General features: G+C 44.3%; 1 protein-coding gene across 4 annotated transcripts in view; it reads left to right on the top strand.

Annotated features, from left to right (window-relative positions):
* The window catches only part of RNF216 (ring finger protein 216), a 106,870-nt gene that overhangs the window by 26,695 nt on the left and 58,892 nt on the right, over positions 1-21,283 (top strand). For all 4 annotated transcript variants that reach the window (XM_024577037.3, XM_024577042.3, XM_045185172.2 and 1 more), the window contains 5 exons: positions 3,935-4,074; positions 5,563-5,613; positions 6,459-6,596; positions 8,051-8,199; positions 8,681-8,759. In XM_024577037.3, coding sequence (XP_024432805.1) covers positions 3,935-4,074; positions 5,563-5,613; positions 6,459-6,596; positions 8,051-8,199; positions 8,681-8,759 — 557 coding nt within the window. The remainder of the gene's footprint in view (positions 1-3,934; positions 4,075-5,562; positions 5,614-6,458; positions 6,597-8,050; positions 8,200-8,680; positions 8,760-21,283) is intronic.

Here is a 21,283-nt window from a genome sequence, read left to right on the forward strand (position 1 = left end):
GTTACATCTGCACCGCATTACGTAACTTGGTGTTAGGTGTGACTACGTGGAACATCCATGAGGTAGCTGTACAGTCGGGAAGTATGTGAGTTTCTGAACTCTGCAGAACCTAAAAGACAATCTTCCGGGCTCTGACGCCTGAGGTCCCCAAGCTAGTCTGCGGAGCAGTGCTCTCCTGACGTGTCACTCTCACGGGTCTGTGGTGGAATGAGAGTGGGGACAGTGTGTAAGCGGTTTGCATTCAGCTAAATGTGTTCATACCTTAGACTGGGCCCCCCTAACGCGTAGTCATTTTGTGTTTGTTCCTGACTTCCAGCGCTAGGGAAAGGAAAATGCCACATTGTAAAGCGATCCACTCCCTTGTTAGTCTGCTCTGTCTTTTAGAAAATTCTTTTTTTTTATCAAGCCAAAGGGTATCTTCCTGAAATTTCCTGCCATGGTTGTCGCTCTTGCCTCTGAAAAGACTTGGAAGCTGTCTGTTGCCACTTCATCTTCCTGATTTTCCTCCTCTGTATGCCCTTCACTAGCTTGTCAGTATCTCACTGAAAGTTTGGGGAAACCAGGCTGGACGAAGTCCTCCAAGTGAGGTCTGCTGTGTAAAGACAGCAGCTGGGATTTCCGTTTTCCACTTGAGTCTGTATAGCCAAAGGATGTTGTAGCTCTGTAAAATGAAACTATGTCCCACCTTTGGCTCACATTAAGGACTGGTCTGCTCACCCACCTTGCTTTTAAGTCACTAACCTCTCTCAGCTTTGATGCATGTGACATCTTTCCCTGTTACCTTCATCTTGTTAGCTTTAGCCTGTTGTTTTAGGTATATCCCTCTTAATAAGGGAACTGGAAGTTAGAAGTAGAGGATACACTTGGTTTCTATTAGTTTAGCATTTATGGCTTACAGATACACATAACCTTTCTTGACAGCAATTTATAAATAAGCACGTAGGCTAAGAATCCTTCATTTGACCCAGGGATCCCGTACTTCACCTTCTTGGCTTGTTTTCCATCTAGTCACTGCTGTTGGGGCCGCACATTGCTTAGTTCAAAGGCAAAGACAGGATTCTCCATCGGCTCTACTTTTTATTGTCCTAATGAACTAACCACTACACAGGCTCCCGTGAAGAGTCTGCTGAGAATTCAGATGAACATGGATAAAAACACAACCTATTACTTCTAGCAAGGCTGACCAAGAAGAAACAAAATCCACAAATTACAAGTGTCGGCAGTGATCGCTGTCTGCAGGGGTAGCGGTCCAGACCCTTCGGATGTGCGGAGAGAAATACTGTGGAGAACTTTCACAGTATTGACAACTTCAGTGAAATGGACCAGTTACTCAAAAACACAAGCTCCCCAGAATTTATGCATATAAAGTAATTTAAAGAGCCTTATAGCTATGAAGGAAACAATTCATAATTTCAAATCTCCGAAAAAAGAAATATCCAGCCCCAGTTGGTGTCACTGGAAAACGCTCCAAAACATTTTTAAAAGAGTGAACACCAATTCTACACAGTTCGTTTGAGAAAATGAAAGAGTAGGAAACATTTCCTGATTCATTTTACAGTGCTAGTATTACTCTGATAACAAAACCAGAGAAAGACAGTTAAAATTAAAAAAAAAAAACTACAGACCAGTTATCCTTCGTAAACATAGATGCAAGGATGTTTAGCAATATTAGCAAGTGGAACTTACATATAAATATATGAAGTATGTTTATATAAATATATAAAAATATTTTTTAATATGCACCAAGACCAAGTAGGGTATATTCTAGGGATGCAGGACTGGTTCAGTATTCACAAACGAATTGGTGCAGATCACTGTATCAGTAGACAAAGGAGAGAAGTCACCTGGCCATGTCAATTGATGCAGAAAAGGTGTTTAATACTTAACATCTGTTCATGGCTAAAACTCTCAGGAAGTTAGGAGTTGAGAGGAGCTTCCTCAGCTTGACGTCTACAATACAATCTGTTCCTGACGACATACTTAATGGGGAATCTTTCCCTCCCGTCCCCAGGATGGGAGCAGGGGAAGGAAGTCCTCTCTTCACTGCTGCTCACCATAGGCCTGCAAGTTCTAAGCCGTGCAGTAAAGGAAATAAAAGGTACATGTCAGAAAGGAAGAAATAAAACTGTCTCTTCAAGCAGATGACATGATAGTCTGCGTAGAAAACCTTAAAGAATCTACCTCAAACTCCTAGAACTATTAAATGAGTTCAGTACAGTTGCAGGATGTAAGATCAGGCAACAAAAACCAGTTGTATTTCTACCAGCAATAAGCATGTGGAATGAGAATTGAAAATACACCACTTACAGTCGCTCCTCCCTAAATTAAATGCTTAGGTGTAGTAAAGCTAACAGCATCAACAGGACTTTATTATGAAAATTATAAACTGGAAGGCAATCAAAGAAGTTACAAATAAATGGAGACACATACTGTGTTCATGGATGGGAACATACAAATCCTACAGGCAGACCCTGTTTTATTTCCCTTCGCTTTATTGCATTCTGCATTTTCATCAACGTGGAGGCAAAGACCCTCCACCAGCAAGTGAACGGCCTGCTGAAACCTCAGGTGATAGCTACCATTGTTTAGCAATAAAAGTATTCTTTAAAGTAAGGTATGTACTGTTTTTTTTAGATACAGTGCCGCTAGCCCTAACTAGAGTAAGGCGTAGATACAGTTTTTATGTGCGCTGGGAAACCGAAAGGTCCCTGTGACCACCGAGGTGCCCCCGTTACCGCAGCGGTCGGGGACTAGACCGGCACTGTCTGAGCTCTGCGTGTCTGAGCAGGCGCAGTGTAGTTCCTTGTCAAAACCCCAGCGAGACCCTTTGGTAGGTACAGGTAAGCCCATCCTGCTGTGGAAAGGCAAGGTACTAGAACCGATGAAATAGTTTTTAAACAGTAAAGTAGGAAAAAATCAGTCTACCTGATTTCAAGACTTGCTGCATAGCTACAGTGATTGAGACCAGGTTGACAGGAAAATAGAACACACAGATCGATGGAAAAGAACAGAGAACAAAGAAAAACTAGTTTTCTAACTTAATTTTTTTTTTTAATTTTTAAAAACTAGTGAGAATGAACCAAAAAAAAGTTTCAGGAACCTGATAGAATAAGTATTATATGTGCTGCCAAAGTGAGCACACATATAGTAAGATTGATAAAGTCAAAAAATGTACAAGGAACAGGCTTTAGTGAGGAAATAGAAAATCTGGATGAAGTAGAAAATTTTCTATAAAATGTAAATTAACAAATCAACAGAAGAAATAGAAAACCTGAACAGACCAATTTTACATGATGTGATGTTTATCATTCTGTTGTCTTTTCTTCTGTGTGTTATTTATTGTGAACCTAGGTATTATTCTTTTAGCTTTTCTATTTGACATTCTATTTGATTTGCGCCTACCAGCGTGGCTAAGATTGAAAACCGATGATACCAGGCGTAACTGCGGGTGTGGAATGACTCGGACTTATATATATTGCTGGTGGAGGAAAAGTGTAAATCGGAAAAACCGCATTGGAAAACTGGCACTGTTTTCTAAAGCTGACCCAGCAATTTCATTCCATTCTGTGTGTGCTTGACTGAGGTGTAGACGTATGTTCAGTAGCCCAATTTATACTGGCCCCAAACTATAAACCCACCTGTTCTCTGTAGTAGGGTGGATAATAAACTGGTATATTCACACAGCACAACACTGATGGGATAAGAGAGATGCTCTAATGGGAGCACAGAGGGAAAAAAGACATGAAAGTCAAAAAGAGCTCATAGGTAAGGGAACAAGATAGAGCCCAATTTCCCCAGGGGGTGGAGCACACAGGGGAGGAATGAGATGTGCTGGTGGAAAGGAGGTGGGGCCCAAGTCCCAGAAGACTGAACGGCTGGCCTGGGCTCCTAGCAAACAGTTACCTGCATGATTTTGCATTGTCGTATCTTCCAGGTGACATAAGAATAGAAAAGAGGATGTTCTTTCTGGAAAATAAGCGGCGACACTGTAGGTCCTATGACCGGCGTGCCCTCCTTCCGGCTGTGCAGCAAGAGCAGGAGTTCTACGAGCAGAAAATCAAAGAGATGGCAGAGGTGGGAAGACGCGCAGGGACGTGTTTCTGGGATTCTGGCTTACTGTTAGGGCTTAGTATAAAACTTCGAAGATTTGCATTTCCTTTTGTGTGATTAATTTGAATACACTCTTCAGGTTTTATTTATTTTTTAAAAGATTTTATTTATTTTATTTTTAGAGAGGAAAGGAGGGAGAGAGAAGGAAAACGTCAATGTGTGGCTGCCTCTCGTGCACCACCTACTAGGGACCTGGCCCGCAACCCAGGCCGCGCCCTGACTGAGAATTGAACCAGCCACCCTTTGGTTCACAGGCCGGTGCTCAGTCCACTGAGCCACACCAGCCAGGGCTAAACTTTTAAGTTTTTAAAATGAAAAGAAAACTGGGTTTTGTAACGATACTGACTGAAGTTCACAGCTTCATAAATCAGGTTAATGGTAGAAAATTTTAATGGGAGCCTAGCACCCATTTCTGTTTGAATTTTCTCAGTTTCTAGTGGTGTAGAAAAACCAGAAGGAGTCCATTACGCTCTGTAATTCTTCAAACATACAATCAAATGCCAAACAGAATATGTGTATTGGTTGTTTAATATGTGTTTTCTAGACCAGCAGCTCTGAAAGTATGACCCACGGACCCCCTGCCTCCTAGGCTCTTTAGGGGTTCTGCAAGGTCAGATCTCTTGTAATCATGATAAGACATTTCTTTCTTTTTCATTGTGGAGAATTTATACAGACAGAACAAAAGGAATGGTGACTTACCATGAGTCAAGCCAGCGGCACCAAATTGTACCAGAAATCATTATTTTCTTCACCAGCACGTACTCACATTTTTTCAAAACAGCAGTGTCACCTAATGTAGCAGATGATAGGTGGACTGGTAACTCTGTGACAGATGGCTCAAGATGACTTCTCCAGGATTCTGATTTCTGAAACATTTATGTGAGAGAGAAACATCGATCGGTTGTCCCTCACACACACCCCAACAGAGAACCGAACCCACAACCCAGGCATGTGCTCTGACCAGGAATTGAACCGACAGCCTTTTGCTTTGTGGAATGAGCCTCACTAGTCAGAGCTCCAAAATTCTAATTTCTGTTAGAGATCTAGAATTTTATCACTGCCACAAACAGTCATTCAGTTTGAGGAAATGTCTACCAAATACCTAAATTTTTTGTCAGTCATTTTTTCACATAAAAATGGTATTCTTTTTTCAAAGAAAAAAGTGCCTAATTCAGCAGCTTGTAACTCACTGGCCCCAGGGCTTCTCTCCCTGAGACGACTGTCATAGGGTGCAGCAGAAGAACTTGAAACATTTTTCCCGTTTTGTCAGAGTATCGAAAAGATGTTTTTGAGGGCCAAAATTTGATAAAATAAATTTTAAACTGCTAAGCCGTGTAACTGAAGAGAAGACTATTAATAATAGTTTTTTTATGTCTGTGGAAATGTATTGTAAATGGGTTGTGACATCTTTACTGAATTTCTACCTACATGTCTGGTTTGTTTGTTCCTCAGCATGAAGACTTTTTGCTTGCTCTGCAGATGAATGAAGAACAGTATCAAAAGGTATTTTGAAAACTCGCCTAATTCATTTATTCTGATATTTTTCATAGGCTGTTTTCTCTTATCACATTTCCTCAGGGTTTCGATGGCACATTGGTTCCCAGATAAGCGCCTCTTGTTCTGCTGAGTTTGTAAGCACAGTACAGTCAGACACTGGAAACATCATTGTCACCCTTCCCACCAGACTGGATGAGAATTGAAGGGAAGATGATGAGAGAAATGTTCTTGTTAAGGAACACTGCCTGTGATCCATTGAGTGAACTCTTAGAGGAAAACGTAGAACTCAGCCATCACTTAGAGTTGGAGGCAGAGGTCCGTATGACCTCAGGGCCAGTGGGTCTGGTACTCCCTTTGTCCCTCACATGCGGCCTTTGCTGACGTGGTGGGAATGTGCTTGTGATTGCTGCTTTAGTCGGCTTCCGTGGTTACTTGAGATAAAGCTTGGGACATGGTTTTCTCACACTGCTCTCTCACAAGAGACAGTCCAGCTTTTGAGATAGCATTTTTCGTGCCACTTGTCCCTGACTCTTAAAATCATGTTAGCAATATAACCTGATGGCAGGTGGTATAGTTCTGCCAGCCCCGTGGAAGTCATGAATACGATAACGTTAAACAAAGATGACAACCAAAAATACCCCCCGAAAGTGAAGATCTCACTTTCGTTAACTATGTGTTAATGTTTGTACTGGCGCATCGAGCTACATTTATACAGCAGAAAGCAGCTCGTTGTTTTATGGCTCTTAGGGATAGCTCTTCACCTAAGGGTGCAGGTAGAGTGGGGGGATGTGAACCTTGCTGTCCCCCTGCTTATGTGGGGGCATTTCACGTGTGTTTGTGGTGGCCTGCAGGACGGCCAGCTGATTGAGTGCCGCTGCTGCTACGGGGAGTTTCCATTCGAGGAGCTGACACAGTGCGCGGATGCTCACTTGTTCTGCAAGGAGTGTCTCATCAGATATGCCCAGGAGGCCGTCTTTGGGTCTGGAAAGGTAAGAACCGTGGACTGCGCCCGCAGGTGGGAAACAGTCAGAGCCTGAGGAGATCACATGTATAGACAGGTAGGAGTGTCCTGTGGAAGCACCTGTTCTGGAGCGAGATGGAACTCTGCTGAGACACAGTAGCGTGTGGGATTCCTTGACAGTCCCCGACCCATGTGATTATGTTGGTTCCAAGCACAGCAGATTTCTTTTCAGGGAGTGGTGTCCTTCCATGCCACAGGAGCGCCTGCTTCTTCTTCCCTCAACTTCCGGTTCGGGAGGAAAGTGAAGGACACACTCAAAAAGAGAGAATCTTGCAGCCTATTCGAATGGATGGGAATGTAAATTAGTATTTTTTAACAGATTTTTACATATTTTCAAAGGATTTTATAGTTGTATTAAAATCAATAACTTATATGCAATCATATTTCTCCTTTCAAAGCCAGTTTTTCTTGACAATAGCATAACAATACAGAAAGGAGTTTTGTCTTAATGAACATTTAAAAACCAAAATTGCCTTTCATAAATGCTCACCAATAATCAAATCACTCAACATCAGTTAATCAAAAGGTAGCTGTAGTTTAGTCAAGAATTGAGGAACAGTTATGAGCAGAGGGGTTGAGATCGGCAGAATAATGCCTCCTCCCCACGTCCCCCTCCCGCAGACATCCACCTCCTTATCCCCAGAACCTGTGCCTATACTACCTTACATGGCAAAGGGGGATTAAGGTTGCTTTTCATGTCACCCTAAAGTAGGGAGATTGTCCTGGATTATCCAGGTGGGTGCAGTTTCTTTACAAGTGTCCTTAAAAATGGACAGGAGCAGCAAAGGAGGTCAGAGCACTACAGTGTGAGGACTCAGCCTGCTGTGAGTGGCTTTGAAGGTGAAGTCCAGAGCCCTCTGGTTCCGCCATTCGGAGCCTGACCTCCTTTCTCACGGGAGAGTTTTAGTCACCCAAGTCCATCTGAAGGGGGTAGGAACTGGAGGCTTTTCAAACAATCCTGGAGTTTGGAGATTGCAGTCCTGTCAGTTCCCTCCCCTCATGTCCCTCCCCTCTGCCTCCCAGGGCATCTAGGCTCCGCCTTTCCAGGGGCTCTAGAGGGAACCAGGGTGCTGCTCGCCAAGGTCTCCTTTTCAGACGCTGGCCGTGGCCTTCCCCTCCAGTCTGCTGTGCCTTTCACCCTTCCTCATCTGCCGTCCACCCTCATGCGTTGTGGTTGGGCTGATAGAGGTCCTCTTGGGGCATCAGAGAGGGACTTGGTGTTTTGTTTCCTAGTTCCCTTGCTGTTCTGAGTGTGGTTTCGCAGAGAAGGGAGGACGGACAGGTCTTTATCATCTCAGAACCTGTGTTCTTAACCACGATTCATTTGCTTTAGATGGATTTAGCCACTGAGGCTTTCATTTTTCTGAAACCTTGGTTGAAATTTCTTGTTTTCCTTTTTGCCTCCTGACCTTACCGTTCTAGTCGGAGCTCAGCTGCATGGAAGGCAGCTGCACGTGTTCGTTCCCCACCAGTGAGCTGGAGAAGGTGCTTCCCCAGACCATCCTGTATAAGTACTATGAGCGGAAAGCTGAAGAAGAAGTCGCTGCAGCCTACGCGGATGAGCTTGTCAGGTGAGTTCTCGGGGTCAGATAGTGTTACCTGTCAACTCATTCTCCATCAGGGAAGCTGCCTGGGCCCTTGGATCAGGTGATGAGATTTCTGTAACAAAGCTATACCTTCCTGATTTTCTGGCATTTCTTGCTGAGCAGTAAAAGAATTGATGATGGAAAAATCTGCAGTTCATATTTTTGCCTACATTCCTTGGCATCTTAATCATCTGGCTTATAGGTACAAGCGTTGTACATTAGGTTGGAGGAGTTCTCAGAAAGGTGTGTTTATTGCATGTTTGCACTGAAATGGGACCCAGATGGCACCTGCATTTCCTGGAAGGAGCCAGCACAAAGGAGAACCTCAGTCACATTTTAATGAAAAGACAGGAGTGAGAGGGGATGTGGCCATCCAGCTGAGAACTCCATCGCAGGTGAACGTTTGGTGGAGCCACACCCCGCTTTCCTGTTTGGAGTAACGTGCCTTCTGCTCTCTTGGCTCTAGGTGCCCCTCCTGCAGCTTTCCCGCTCTGTTGGACAGCGATGTGAAGAGGTTCAGTTGTCCCAATCCTCGCTGCCGTAAGGTAGGGAGGCAAACTCTTTTCTACGTTTGTATTTGAATTATGATATTAGGAGCTACCGTAACGGTGCAAACATGTGGTTATCTGCATGCTGACCAGCGAGAAGGGTTTTGAGTGCTCCCCTTTTCAGGAAAGCAGATGAAGATCAGTACTTGGTGAATGGTGGTTGACACGGTAACAGATGGGGCCACTTGTGGAATTGCAGTTGCAAAGCTCCGGGTCTCTGTGTTATGCCATCTTCCCATAAGGGCGTTGTCATGTGAAATGTGGTGAGTTTTGTGTTTCTTCCACATACCAGCATTATTCTTGGTTTCTCTTTTTACCACCCTGTTGTGCTCAAATCAGTTTCATAGCCTGCAATTTTCAAAGTCCTAACTTCATTGCTTTGATTAAGGGACTGGGCATCATGGTGGCATCTCTGTCACGTAAGATTATTCATTTAACTGTTCTCATGAGAGATGATTGTGTTTGGTGAGACCGAAGCTATCCAGTCACCTCCCTGTTCAAAATCTTTCTTCTCTTTAGACAACTATTCTGTGAATTAAGAGTGCCTTAAATTTGTCAACTATTTATAAGCCACTTAGAGTTTTTAATGAATATTGGCATCCACTTAGACAAATGCCTTTTTTTTTTTTAAGATTTTATTTATTGTTAGAGAGAAGGCAAGGAAGGGAGAGAAAGGAGGAGAGAAACATCAATGTGTGAGAGATACATCAATGGTGTGCGAGATACATTGATTGGTTGCCTCTCTCATGCCCCCAACTGGAGACCTGGCCTGCAACCCAGGCATGTGCCCTGACTGGGAATCGGACCGGTGACCTTCCGGTTCGCAGGCGAGCACTCAATCCACTGAGCCACACCAGCCAGGGTTAGACAAGTATCTTTTAAGCAGTTTTTCTAAAATACAATAGTATGATTGGAATTGAAAATTACATCTCTTCCTTGAAATGAAAGTAGATGTTAGAAAAGGAAGAAAGAAACTAAACTAATGGACATTTTTGTTTTCAGCATTAACATTTCTGTGTAAAGTCTGAGTGTATTCTTACAACTAATGTGTTTAATAATTTGTCCCCACATCAAGTTGTTGCTATAATTGTCCCAAGAGTCTCTGGCATCTTGGAACTAATCACATGGAGTGACCGACAGGCCTAAGACACAGAGAGCAAGGAGACAATAGCCAAGGGAAGGAAGGGGTGGGAGTGAAGTGAAAGTGAAGATGTTGGAATATCTGGGTCCAAGGAGCAGTAGCATCCTGGACACTGACTGTACTGGGAGCGTGAAGGGGAAGGTTCATGAGCTGGGTGGGGCCAGGGTCAGGTAGCCTTGAAACCATTCTGAGGGAGAGGGATGAGGGTGTAAAATAGCAGGAGATCTGTTTGGCTAGAGTACTCCAGGTGAGAGGCGCATATCAGCACCGTCCCGTCTGGAGTCTCCCTGGATTGGTAAGATGGCGCTGGGAAGTACATTTTCGGGTGTGATTCCAAATTAGACTCTAAGAAAAGTGCTCATACACAACTTAGAAGGCCAAAGAGGAGGAGGGGCCATTATTCTCCAAAGGCCATTGCAGGCAGTCACGAGGGCACACAGTGAGTCTGGAACAGCACCCGTGGGTGTCAAGAACACCCAACTTGGGATGCCTGTGAAAGCCTCCCAGAGGTCCCTACGATCCTAGGCAGAAACACCAAATATTCTGCTTCCTCTCTGTGGGAGAGATACAGATGCCATGTTGAACTTGGAGGTGACCGTGTAGCTTCTTTTGGCTAATGAAATGTGAGTGTGGGCGAAATAGGTCACTTACATAAAAAAGTGGTAAAAGCATATGCTTTAGAGTAATGTCAGCAAGATGGTGGAATAGGCAGCCTCAGACCCTTCTTCCCCGAAGTAACCCTTATTCATCAACACACAGACCGCTTCCTTCAGTGGGAAATCTAGAAACCAGTTAAGAGGCTCTTGCACTCCAAACAGTGGAAAGCCAGCTGCAATGAAACCTATAGGAAAATCTCAGAACTCACACCAGAGCCCTCCTACCAGCTCATTTGGGAGGAAACTCTGAACCCCTAGCTTCTCCCTGGGGAGGGAGGGAGAAGAGTGGAACGTACACCTAACTTTCAGACTTCTCGGAGGGCCACCCAAGGGGCTGGCTTCTCTCTTCCCTGACTCTGAGCACGGACAGGGAAGGGCATCAGGTCGGGCACTGAGAAGAAAGGCAGTGGTTTGAACTGTCGTATGTTCACTCAGCATTGCTTCTCTGCTTAGTGTGAGAGAAACCTCCCAAATCCTGGCTTCTCCCTCAGCAGGGGAAGTGTTGGAGTGTGTGTCCAACATTCCAGCTATTGGAGGACTGTGCAAGGGCCTGGTCTCTGTCTTACCTGACCCCAAAGACTGGCAGGCCTCTGAGAACAAAGAAGAGGTGGGCATCTTACAGCAGCTCCAGAGAACCTGCACTATGGTAGACAGACACCAGAGGGAGCAAGAGATTTCAAAGTCTAAAGAAGACTCATCCACAGAAAAGGCTTCAGAGGCTCTCCAAATCTAAGCCAGGCTGACTGGTGAAAATCTTTCCCTGAACAAGAGTAGGAAAGGGGACTTTTTTCAAATGTGTGGATTCCAAAACAAAGTAACCAGGCACAAGAAGAAATGTGGTCCAACACAAAAAAACCCCAACAAATCTTTAGAAACTTACCCTAAAGAAATGGAGATACATGAATTACCTGACAAAAATTTCAGAACCATCATGGAGATGCACGGTGAGCTCAGGAAAATGGTATATGAGACGATGAGAATGAGAATGTGAAATTATCAACAAAGGGAAAATGTTTATGTACTTACTTATTTACTTTTAACCTCACCCAAGGACATGTTTATTGATTTTAGAAGGGGGGGGAAGGAGAGAGGGGGGAGAGAAACGTCCATGTGAGAGAGACACAGCAATTGGTTGCCCCTCACATGCACCCTGACTTGGGACTGAACCTGCAGCTGTTCAGTTCATGGGACGATGCTCCAACCAACTGAGCCACACCAGCCGGGACAAGGAAATATTTAAAAGAACCAAACAAAATTTGGAGCTGAAGAATACAATCAATGATTGAAAATTTCACTAGGAGGGTTTAACAGCTGACTTAAGCCTAAGAAAGAATCAGCAAACACAAGTCATTTGAAATTAATGAGTGAAGAAAAAAGAAAAAAGAATGAAGAGTAAAGAAAGCTTAAGGGACATGTGGGACACCATCAAGCAGACCACTGTACGTACTTTGAGTGTCCCAGGAGAGGAGAGAGAGAGAAAGGCAGAAAGCATGTTTGAAAAAATAATGGTCAAACTTCCAAAATCTGGTGAAGGAAGTAGACATCCAGATTTAAGAAGCCAAATGCACCTCAATTAGGATGGAATGAGACATTTTATAATCAAATTGTCAAATGACAGAGGCAGAGATTTTTTTTTAAGATTTTATTTATTTATTATTTTTTTTAGAGAGAGGGGAAGGGAGGGAGAAAGAGAGGGAGAGAAACATCACTGCGTGGTTCCCTCTCACGTGGCCCCCGGCCTGCAACCCAGGCATGTGCTCTGACTGGGAATCAAACTAGCGACCTTTTGGTTTTCAGCCTGCGCTCAATCCACCGAGTTATACCAGCCAGGGCAAGAATTTTAAAACAGCAAGAGAAAAGCAAATTGTAATATACACTGGAGTTCCCAAAAGATTCTCAGTAAATTTTTCAGCGGAAACCTTGCAGGACAAAAGAGAGTAGTAATACTGTATTCAAAGTGCTGAAAGAATAAAAGAAAAAACTGCTAATCAAGAATACTGTGTCCAGCATAAGTTTTCTTCATTCACAGATAAACAAAAGCTGAGGGAGTTTATCACCGCTAGACCCGCCTTAACAAGAAATGCTAAAGGGACTCCTTCAAGTTGAAATGAAAGGATGACGGATAGCAACACCAAAGTTCATAAAGGTATAAGGCTCATTGGTAAAGGTAAATACACAGACAAACAGAATAATGGTGTATATGAGGTCACTTTTAACTTTGGTATAGAACTTTAAAAATCAAAAGTATTTAACTATAAAAATAGTTTTTATAGTTAATGGGTACACAGTATAAAAGATGTAATTTGTGACGTTAATAACATAAAGAGGATAGAAGAGTAGTTTTGTATGTGATAGATGTTATCAGCTTAACATATGATGTTATAAATATACGCAAGGGAACGTGAGAAAGGAACAAAGCATGTCACCACAAAAAATCAGTGAGACCTGAAGACAGCAAGGACAGAAAAACTACAGGACAGAACAAAATGGCAATAGTGAGTTCTTCCCTGTCAGTACTAGGTTTAGCTATAAATGGATCAAACTCCCCATTCAAAGACATAGAATGGCTGAATGGATATTTTTTTTAAAGGAAGTAACAAGATCCAATTATGCACTGTCTGCAGAAGACTGGCTTTAATGACACACACTGTCTGAAAGTGAAAGGACGGAAAAAGGTAACATTGTACTCGGTGGTGAAAACCAGTCACTTCTCTGCTAAGATTAGTAAAAAGGCAGGGGTGCCCACTTGCCACTTCTATTTGATATATTACTAGAAGTTCTGCTGGAGCAGTAAGCCGTAAAAAATAAATAAAAGGCATCCAGTTTAGAAAGGAAGAGTAAAATTCACCTCTGCTTGCAGATAACATGATTGTTTATGTAAAAAAAAACAACTGTAAAATTCCACTTTTTAAAAAACTGTTAGAACTAGCAAATTCAGCAGAGTTGCAGGATACCAAATCAACAAGCAGGAATTAGTTGTTTCTTTTACACTAACAAAAAAAATCTAAAAATGAAATTAAGAAAACAGTTCCATGTATAGCAGTATCAAAAAGAATAAGAATAAGCTTTAACCAAGGAGGTGAATGATTGGTACACTGAAAACCACAAAACATTGCTGAAATACCCAGGTGAGTGGAAAGACATTCATGTCCATGGATTGGAAGACAGCACTGTTAAAACGTCATGCTGCCCAGAGCCATCTGAGATTCAGTGCAGTTCAATGAAAATCCCAGTAGCGTTCTTTGCAGAAACAGAAAAAGTAATCCTAAAATTCATATGGACCACAAAAGACTCAAATAGCCAAAACAATCTTGAGAAGGAAGAACAGAGCTGGAGACCTAACACTTGTCATCTCAAAGCATATTGCAAAGCTTACAGTAATCAAAGCAGTGTGGTCCTGGCATAAAGACAGACACAGAGACCAATGGAACAGCATAGAGAGCCCAGAAGTGAACTCCTGCATATATAGTCAGTGATGCCAAGACTACTCAATGGGGAAGGGATGGTCTCTTCAAATAGCGCTGGGGGAACTGTGTAACACGTGCAAAAGGATGAAATTGCACATTATCTTATTAGAAAGCAACTCAAAATGAATTAAAGAGTTAAACATATGACCTGAAACTATAAAACTTTTAGAAGAAAACGGGGAAAGTTTGGTGGTTTTTCTGGATATGACACTAAAAACACAGACAGCAAAAAAAAAAAAAAAAGACACCTGGCTGATGGGGCTCGTGGATTGAGTGCCAGCATGTGAACCAAAGGGTCGCTGGTTTGAATCCCAGTCTAGGGCACCTGCCCAGGTTGTGGGCCAGGGCTCCAATGGGGGGAGTGTGAGAAGCAACCACACATCGATGTGTCTCTCCCTCTCTTTCTCCCTCCCTTCCCCTCTCTCTAAAAATAAATAAGTAAAATCTTAAAAAAAAAAACAACAAAAAACACAAGTATCAGCAAGGATGTGGCGAAATTGAAACCCCTGTGCATTTTCGTGGGAATGTAAAATGGTACACCTGCAGTGAAAAGTGGTATGGAGTGTCCCCAAAAATAAATAATAAAATTACCAGATGCAGCAATCCTACTTTAGGATATTTCTCCAAAAGAATTAAAAACAGATCTTGAAGAGAGATTTTTCACTCACATGTTTATTGCAGTATTATTCACAACCACCAGGACATGGAAACCGTCTGAGTGTCCCATAGTGGATGAATGGGTAAAGAAGACATAGTATGACTCATAGAAGACACAGTCAAATATTACACAGCATTTAAAAAGGAAGAAAATTCTGACACATGCAACAACGTGGATAAACCTTGAGTACGTTATTGTTGAAATAAGCCAGTCGCAAAAAGGCAAATACTGTGTGATTCCACATACAGGATGTATCTGAAGTAGGCAAGCATAGAGGCAGAAAGTAGCCAGGGGTGGGGGCGGGGGGAGGGGGAGTGGAGAGTTGTCATGCAGTGGGTACGGAATTGCAGTCATGCAAGATGCAGACGTCCTGAAGATCTCCTGCGTACCTATGCACGTAGAGTTAACAGTGCTTCACCGTGCCCTTGAAAATGTGTTTTTAAGGTGGATTTCATGTTACGTGTTTTTTACCACAATTTAAAATCAGCAGCATATGGGTCACTGTCGCTTTTCCTTCTGCCAAGATGGACTTGTAAAAGTGAGTCTTTGTTCTGGGGTACTGAAGTTTGAGTTGGTTCCCAACAGTATCACCTGACACATCCTGAGTGATGGAGGTCACGAGAACCACCGCTGACTGTGGGGGCGGAGGAAGGGAGCAGATTTGAAAGATCAGTGGGAGACAGGGTTAGAAGGAAATACTCTGATGGTGGGGAAAAGTCTCCCGGCTCTGGTTTGGGCCACTAAATGGATGATGATGCTATTCACGCAAAATTGGAAATAGAATAGAAATGCAGATTCCCGGAGAGAAGATCAGTTCTGTTTTCGACATGCCGAGTTTTGAGCGTGGAACTGTTTGGCATGCATATGTTTTCCAGTGGCTGGCAGACAGCAGATGATCAGTAATCAACTTCGGCAAGTGACTAGTGTCAGGGACACAGGAGGAGCGGTCAAGGCTGGAGGAGGGCTTCCTAGTCCTGAGTGAGAAGCGTTGAGAAAGAGCCCAGGGACAGGCAGAGGACAGGGAGGCATCAAGGAGCCAGGGAAGGCAGAGGGACCGGAGCTGGGGCCAGCTAGGAGTTAGAGGACAGCTGGTGGCATTTTGATTAGAGTCTTACCAAATTTATAGATGAGTTTAGGGAAGTTTACTACCTTAAAAAATGTTGAATCCTGCTATCTAAGTTCAAAGTATGTCTTTCCACTTACTCAAATCTTGTCACATTCCTCAGTCATGTTCTATTTGATGAGGCGATGTCTATTGCAGTGTGCCTCAGAACTTGACTCTCACTTGTGGATGATACCATGACATTCTCGACTTGCTTTCTACTGTTAGGGAAAGGTCTTCCTGGTTTTGGCCTACTGTAGAAAATATAATGAAAACTGTCTCATGGGAACCTAAGAGAGTGACAGCAGACTGCAGAGAGGTTCCCACCCTGTCCTTTGAAGGGGGAGAGCTTAAGATGAAAGCCGCGTCCATCCTTAGTATGAGCTATGGGGAGAGTTGCCACTAGGTGGCGCCGAAGCTCTGTGAGGAAAGGTGTTTCTCTTGGGTATTTTAAGTTTGTGTCAGCAAAACGTTGTCCTGTAAGCAGAACTGACAGAATTCTCTTAGGCTTAGTACCAAAGCAAACCACTTCGTGCATTCAGATTGCAGTGTCAAAGACGCCAGTGTGGCTCGGGCACATGCTTTTACCTTTCTCCTCTGCGCAGAAGCTCCTTATGGCATCCTTTCTCTTCTCTAGGTGACTAAGCCAACTGTTAATCCTGCAGGATTCCCGAGGTTTAAGAAATGAGCCCTGAGCTGATTCTGGCCCCTGTGAGACTAAGGGCATCAGCCTCCTCATTGTAGTGGCTTTGCCAGTAATCTAAACTCCAGGTTGATTTCCAGGCACTTGTCACTCTGAGATGAGGTGTTTATACTCACACATTATTTGGAGGAGGTCGCCAGTGCCTGCAGTCGTTCCTCTGAAATCCCTGAGGACGAGACACTCTATCTGATGAAAAGGGGAAGAGTCTCTGTTTCCTTGGTGTTTGGGAACGCTGTGTTGTGGCCATGTGCTCTCAGACAAAGGAGCCATCAGTTTGTTCCCTGCATGTCGCTCGGCCTCGTATTAGATGTGTTGAGTGTGGGACTGCAGTGTTGGAGAAAAGGAGATTTGAAAGCAATGCTTTTGGGATATTTATTGTTAGGGTCATAAATTTCCCTTTTGAGTCTTCTGTCTTTCCAGAACCATAATTTTGCTCCATAAAGTAGACCTTTCTGGAAAGGCAGCCAAGGCCACAAGGTGGAAGTTGGAGTACTCAAGAATCAAGTGCTAAAGAGGGGAGGCCATCAGGTGGGGAGGCTTTAGTGTGACTGACTGAAGAACCCAGTTTGCTGTCTTTTCGGGGAGCCTGAGAACAGGAATGTATAACTGCTCATCTCTTCCCATTGTCACTTTGTCTTAAATGTGTCTTTCCCACCCATCAGCTCTCTTCCCTGCTCACCTTTTCCCACCCTTTCCAGGCCGCCTCCTGTCCATTGTAGCACTCAGTGTTACTGAGTCTACAGAAGTGAAATAGAACCAAAATTCACATCTGCAATGGGCCAGTTTTGTTGCTTTAAAAAAACAGGCATCTGCAGCGCCTACAGTCGCTGAATGGCTGCGTGGAGAGAATGTAAATGAGTCTGGACCAGCTGTCAGTGCCAGGGTGGCTCCAGCTGTGACAGTGGATGGTTGGCACTTATTAGCAGCACTATAATTTGAGGCCCAGCCAGTCAGCTGACTCCTGTGCTGAGCACAGGCCTTTGCATTTATCTAGATGTGAGTGAAGCTTGATCCTCTTGTTCCCGCTATCAGGGAGGACCTTTATTCAGGAAGTAACATGAACGAGAAGCAAGTGTCTAAGTAACAAAAGGAGTTTTAAGTCCCTAAATGAGGGTTCATTTACTGGTATGTAAGTCCATGCTGTATAGTGCAAGTCCACAGAAAGAGGAGGGGGTGGTCCTTCTCAGAGATCCAGCCTCTCCCTGCGTCTCTCAAGCTGAGGTGCTTCCTTCAGAGTCTCGGGGTTCAGGCTGAATAGCTTAAGACCTCAGGCTGCAGTGATACGCAAGAGCACCTTGCAGAGCCCCACTCCTGTCGGTCCCCACAGCCGCCCTGTGAAGCGGGCACTGAAGCGTGCAGCCGGGTGATGGTAAACTGCGGAGCAGAGAACCTGAAGGGAGTCCTCTCTACCCCAACACAGTTCCAGAGGGGATCCCAAACGCCATCCCAGTGAGCCACTCTCCCATCGAGCACTGAGCAGAGCTGGCATCGCAGCAGTGAGGTTTCAGGATTTAACTCTATTTTTGTTATTTTCCACTCCTTAAAATTCCTCATACTAAACAGCATAATTTACTAGGCCTTCTGGGTCCTTGAGAGATTTGGGCTGATAATTCCACTTCCTTGCTTGATGTCTTCACATCTCGAGCACTGTGATTAGAGAGCCCAGTTCTTTCAGTGTGTGTGTCTGTGTGTTTCCGTGAAGAGTAAAAGCAACAGAGACGAGTGCTGCTCACCTCTGTTCCCACCTGCCTTCCCAGTAAAAGTCAAAGAAGCACCCTGTATGCTGTTGTTTGCAGTGCTTATTTACAGAGGAGACAGCCCTGGCTGGGGTGGCTCTACGGACTGAGTGCCGGCCTGTAGACTCAAGGGTCGCCAGTGTGGTTCCTGGCCAGGGCACGCGCCTGGGTTGCGGGCCAGGTCCCCAGTTGGGGGCGTGCGAGAGGCTACTAATCAATGTTTCTCCCCGACACTGATGTTTCTTTCCCTCTCTCCCTCCTTTCCTCTCTCTCTAAAAATAAATAAATAACATCTTTAAAGAATAAAAAAAATAAAAACAAAAGAGAGAAGCATGTACCCAAAACAGGGAAAGGTAAAATACACATGTGTTAAACTAAAATGCCAATCTGGATAAAACATTTATTTTTGTTTCCATTCAGTCCCACAGAAGTGGTTTTTATTCCTCTTTGCGCTTGATTCGGGCATTGAATGGTGAAACAACTCCCTCTCCCTCTCGGCCTGCCTTCGAAGAGGCTAGGGCACTGGTGCGTGGGCACAATGGCACTGCCATGCTGGCCCCTCACGAGGGCTGGCACAGCCCTCAGATTCCTGCCCTTGAAACTTCCAGAGGTTGACTGCTGACTTTCTGGCAGGCTGAGCTGTCACTGTGAGCTCGACTTCCTTGACCCCCAGGAAATGGGCATGCTTCGGCCTTGCCCCCAGAGAACATTCCAGTGCTTCTTTTCTCACCCAATGAAGAAAAGATGGTTAAAATATTGCCACCTTCCCAGAGACAAATCACAGAATTTCCTATTCAGTTAGAATAAAGAGGCTTCGAGTTTCTCCCTGTCAGCATTGCTTGGGAAAAGTCCTTTTGCAGGACTCTGTTTTGCGAGTTCCGTGGAAGGCAGTATGGGAGAAGTGTTTGTTGATGCGCTACTGTGGGTCCAGTGCTGAGCTGGAATATTAGAGAATTCATGGCTCTCACTTACACTGCAGCCAAGAAGACAGTCTTGTCCAGTGGTGTTAAAATAGGGATTTTGACATTAAACCTGTTCATGCTTTAATTCCAGCTCTTCCACTTCTTGGCTTTGTGAGCTAGGGTAAATATGTCATCTTCCTGAGCCCCTGAGCCACACTTTATTTTCTGTCTGTAAAATGAGAACAGTTGTATTTCCATCGTAGAGCTTTGGCGGAAAGTCAATGGCATGTTGGTTGTATCTCAGGAAAGCTGGGGTAGGGGGGAGTTGAGGGCATGAAGTGGGTAGAGCGCCTACTCCAGTACCCGGCACTCCCTCAGTCGGGAACAAGGAAGGCAGAGGCTGATGCCGGCATATGTGCCATTGCGGTGCCAGCCCAGGTGAGGAAAGGAATTTCTAGAAAGGAGAAACTTCTCCCAGGTTTGTCAAATCTCCTGCCTTTAGAGCGTGCTACCCCCGGAGTGGGCAGATGGGGGCCCAAAAGGTGACTCCTTAGTTACATTAGCTTTTCAAATCATGTACAGTCCCGCACTGCTTGAGGACAGGGACACGTTCTGAGAAACGTGTCTTCAGGCAGTGTCATCATGCAGACATCATAGTGTGCACTTACACACACCTGGAGGGGCAGCCTGCCTCACACCTCCGCCGGGGGGTGTAGGCCACTGCTCCCAGGCTGCAAACCTGTACAGCAGGGTACGGTATAAAACGACATGACATTAAATCAAGAGCAAGAGAATAGATGCCATCAAGAGACACCATAAGCACAGGATGTATGAGGGCTGCTGCTGGCATATGGTGGCATACGGTCTCACAGCAAGCTCTGTGTGTGTGTGTGTGTGTGTGTGTGTGTAGAAAGTGTACTCTAAAACAACAATAAAAAGCATAAGAAACACAGAAACCAGTAACACAGTCACTTACTGCTAAGTATGCACTGTGCATAACTGTGTGTGCTAACCTTTTATATGACTGGCAGTGCACTAGGTTTGTTACACCTGCGTAACCACAGACGTGTAAGTAATGCGTTGCCCTATGACATTATGATGGCTGTGACATCACTAGACAATAGGAATTTTTTGGATCCATTATAATCTTAGGGTATCACTGTCGTATATTTGGTTGGTGATCAAAATGTTGTTATGTGGTGCACAACTATACTCAAAATATCTCATTTCTTGCCAGCATTCTACAATGTAAAGGGGATAGATTTTTGAAGCTAAATTTTTGCTAACCAGGATGTTCTATAAGAAATAATCGTGCGCTCTCTCTTTTTTAAAGAATTTATTTATTTTTAGAAAGAGGGAAAGGGAGGGAGATTGAGAGGGAGAGAAACACCGATGTGAGAGAGAAACATCAACCAGTTGCCTCTTGTATGCGCCCCAACTGAGGACCGAACCCGCAACCCAGGCATGTGCCCTGACTGGGAATAGAACTGGCGACCTTTCGCTTTGTGAGACGATGCCCAGCCAACTGAGCCACTTCAGTCCACATTGTCCGAGTTAGGGGACAGACCCCGTGCTGCCCTGTGGAGAGCTGTGTTCTAAAGAAGGCTGCTGGTAGGTTTGCCCCAACGTCTCAGTTGCCTGGTTTACAACACTTCTGCATCCCCTCCTCTTGGGGTTCTTGTTGATTTTTTTTATCCTTATCCAAAAGGATTCATATCTCAAGGAATGATAGCAAAGAGGTGGATGTAGGAAGGGCCTAGAAACAAAATTGATAGTTCATTTTGCTGGAGAACTCAGAAGTAGTTGCAAAATGAAGATTAAAAACCCATGGTTTGTCTCAGTGACTCATTGGTGATGTCATTTTTGCCTTCCTGGGAGGGCACTGACCTTTGAGTCCTGACCACCCCACCCACCTCCAGTGCAGAAGGCAGGCCTGGAGGTGGGGGCTTTGAGCTTTCACTGGCCTTGTGGAAGGACATACCTTCTTGTCTCTTCTCTTGTTTCGGTCTCTGCCAAAGAAAATAGGTTTGTATGGGCACTTCATTAGAGTCGAGTCTGACCCTGTTCCATGGTTTTCGTGGCCACTGTTTATCAGTCTCATCACAGTCTCGCCCCATTCACAGACCATACAGATTCATAAGTTTCTGAGTGCCTCT

Source organism: Desmodus rotundus, chromosome 6 (assembly GCF_022682495.2).
Source record: "Desmodus rotundus isolate HL8 chromosome 6, HLdesRot8A.1, whole genome shotgun sequence".
Lineage (NCBI taxonomy): Eukaryota > Metazoa > Chordata > Mammalia > Chiroptera > Phyllostomidae > Desmodus > Desmodus rotundus.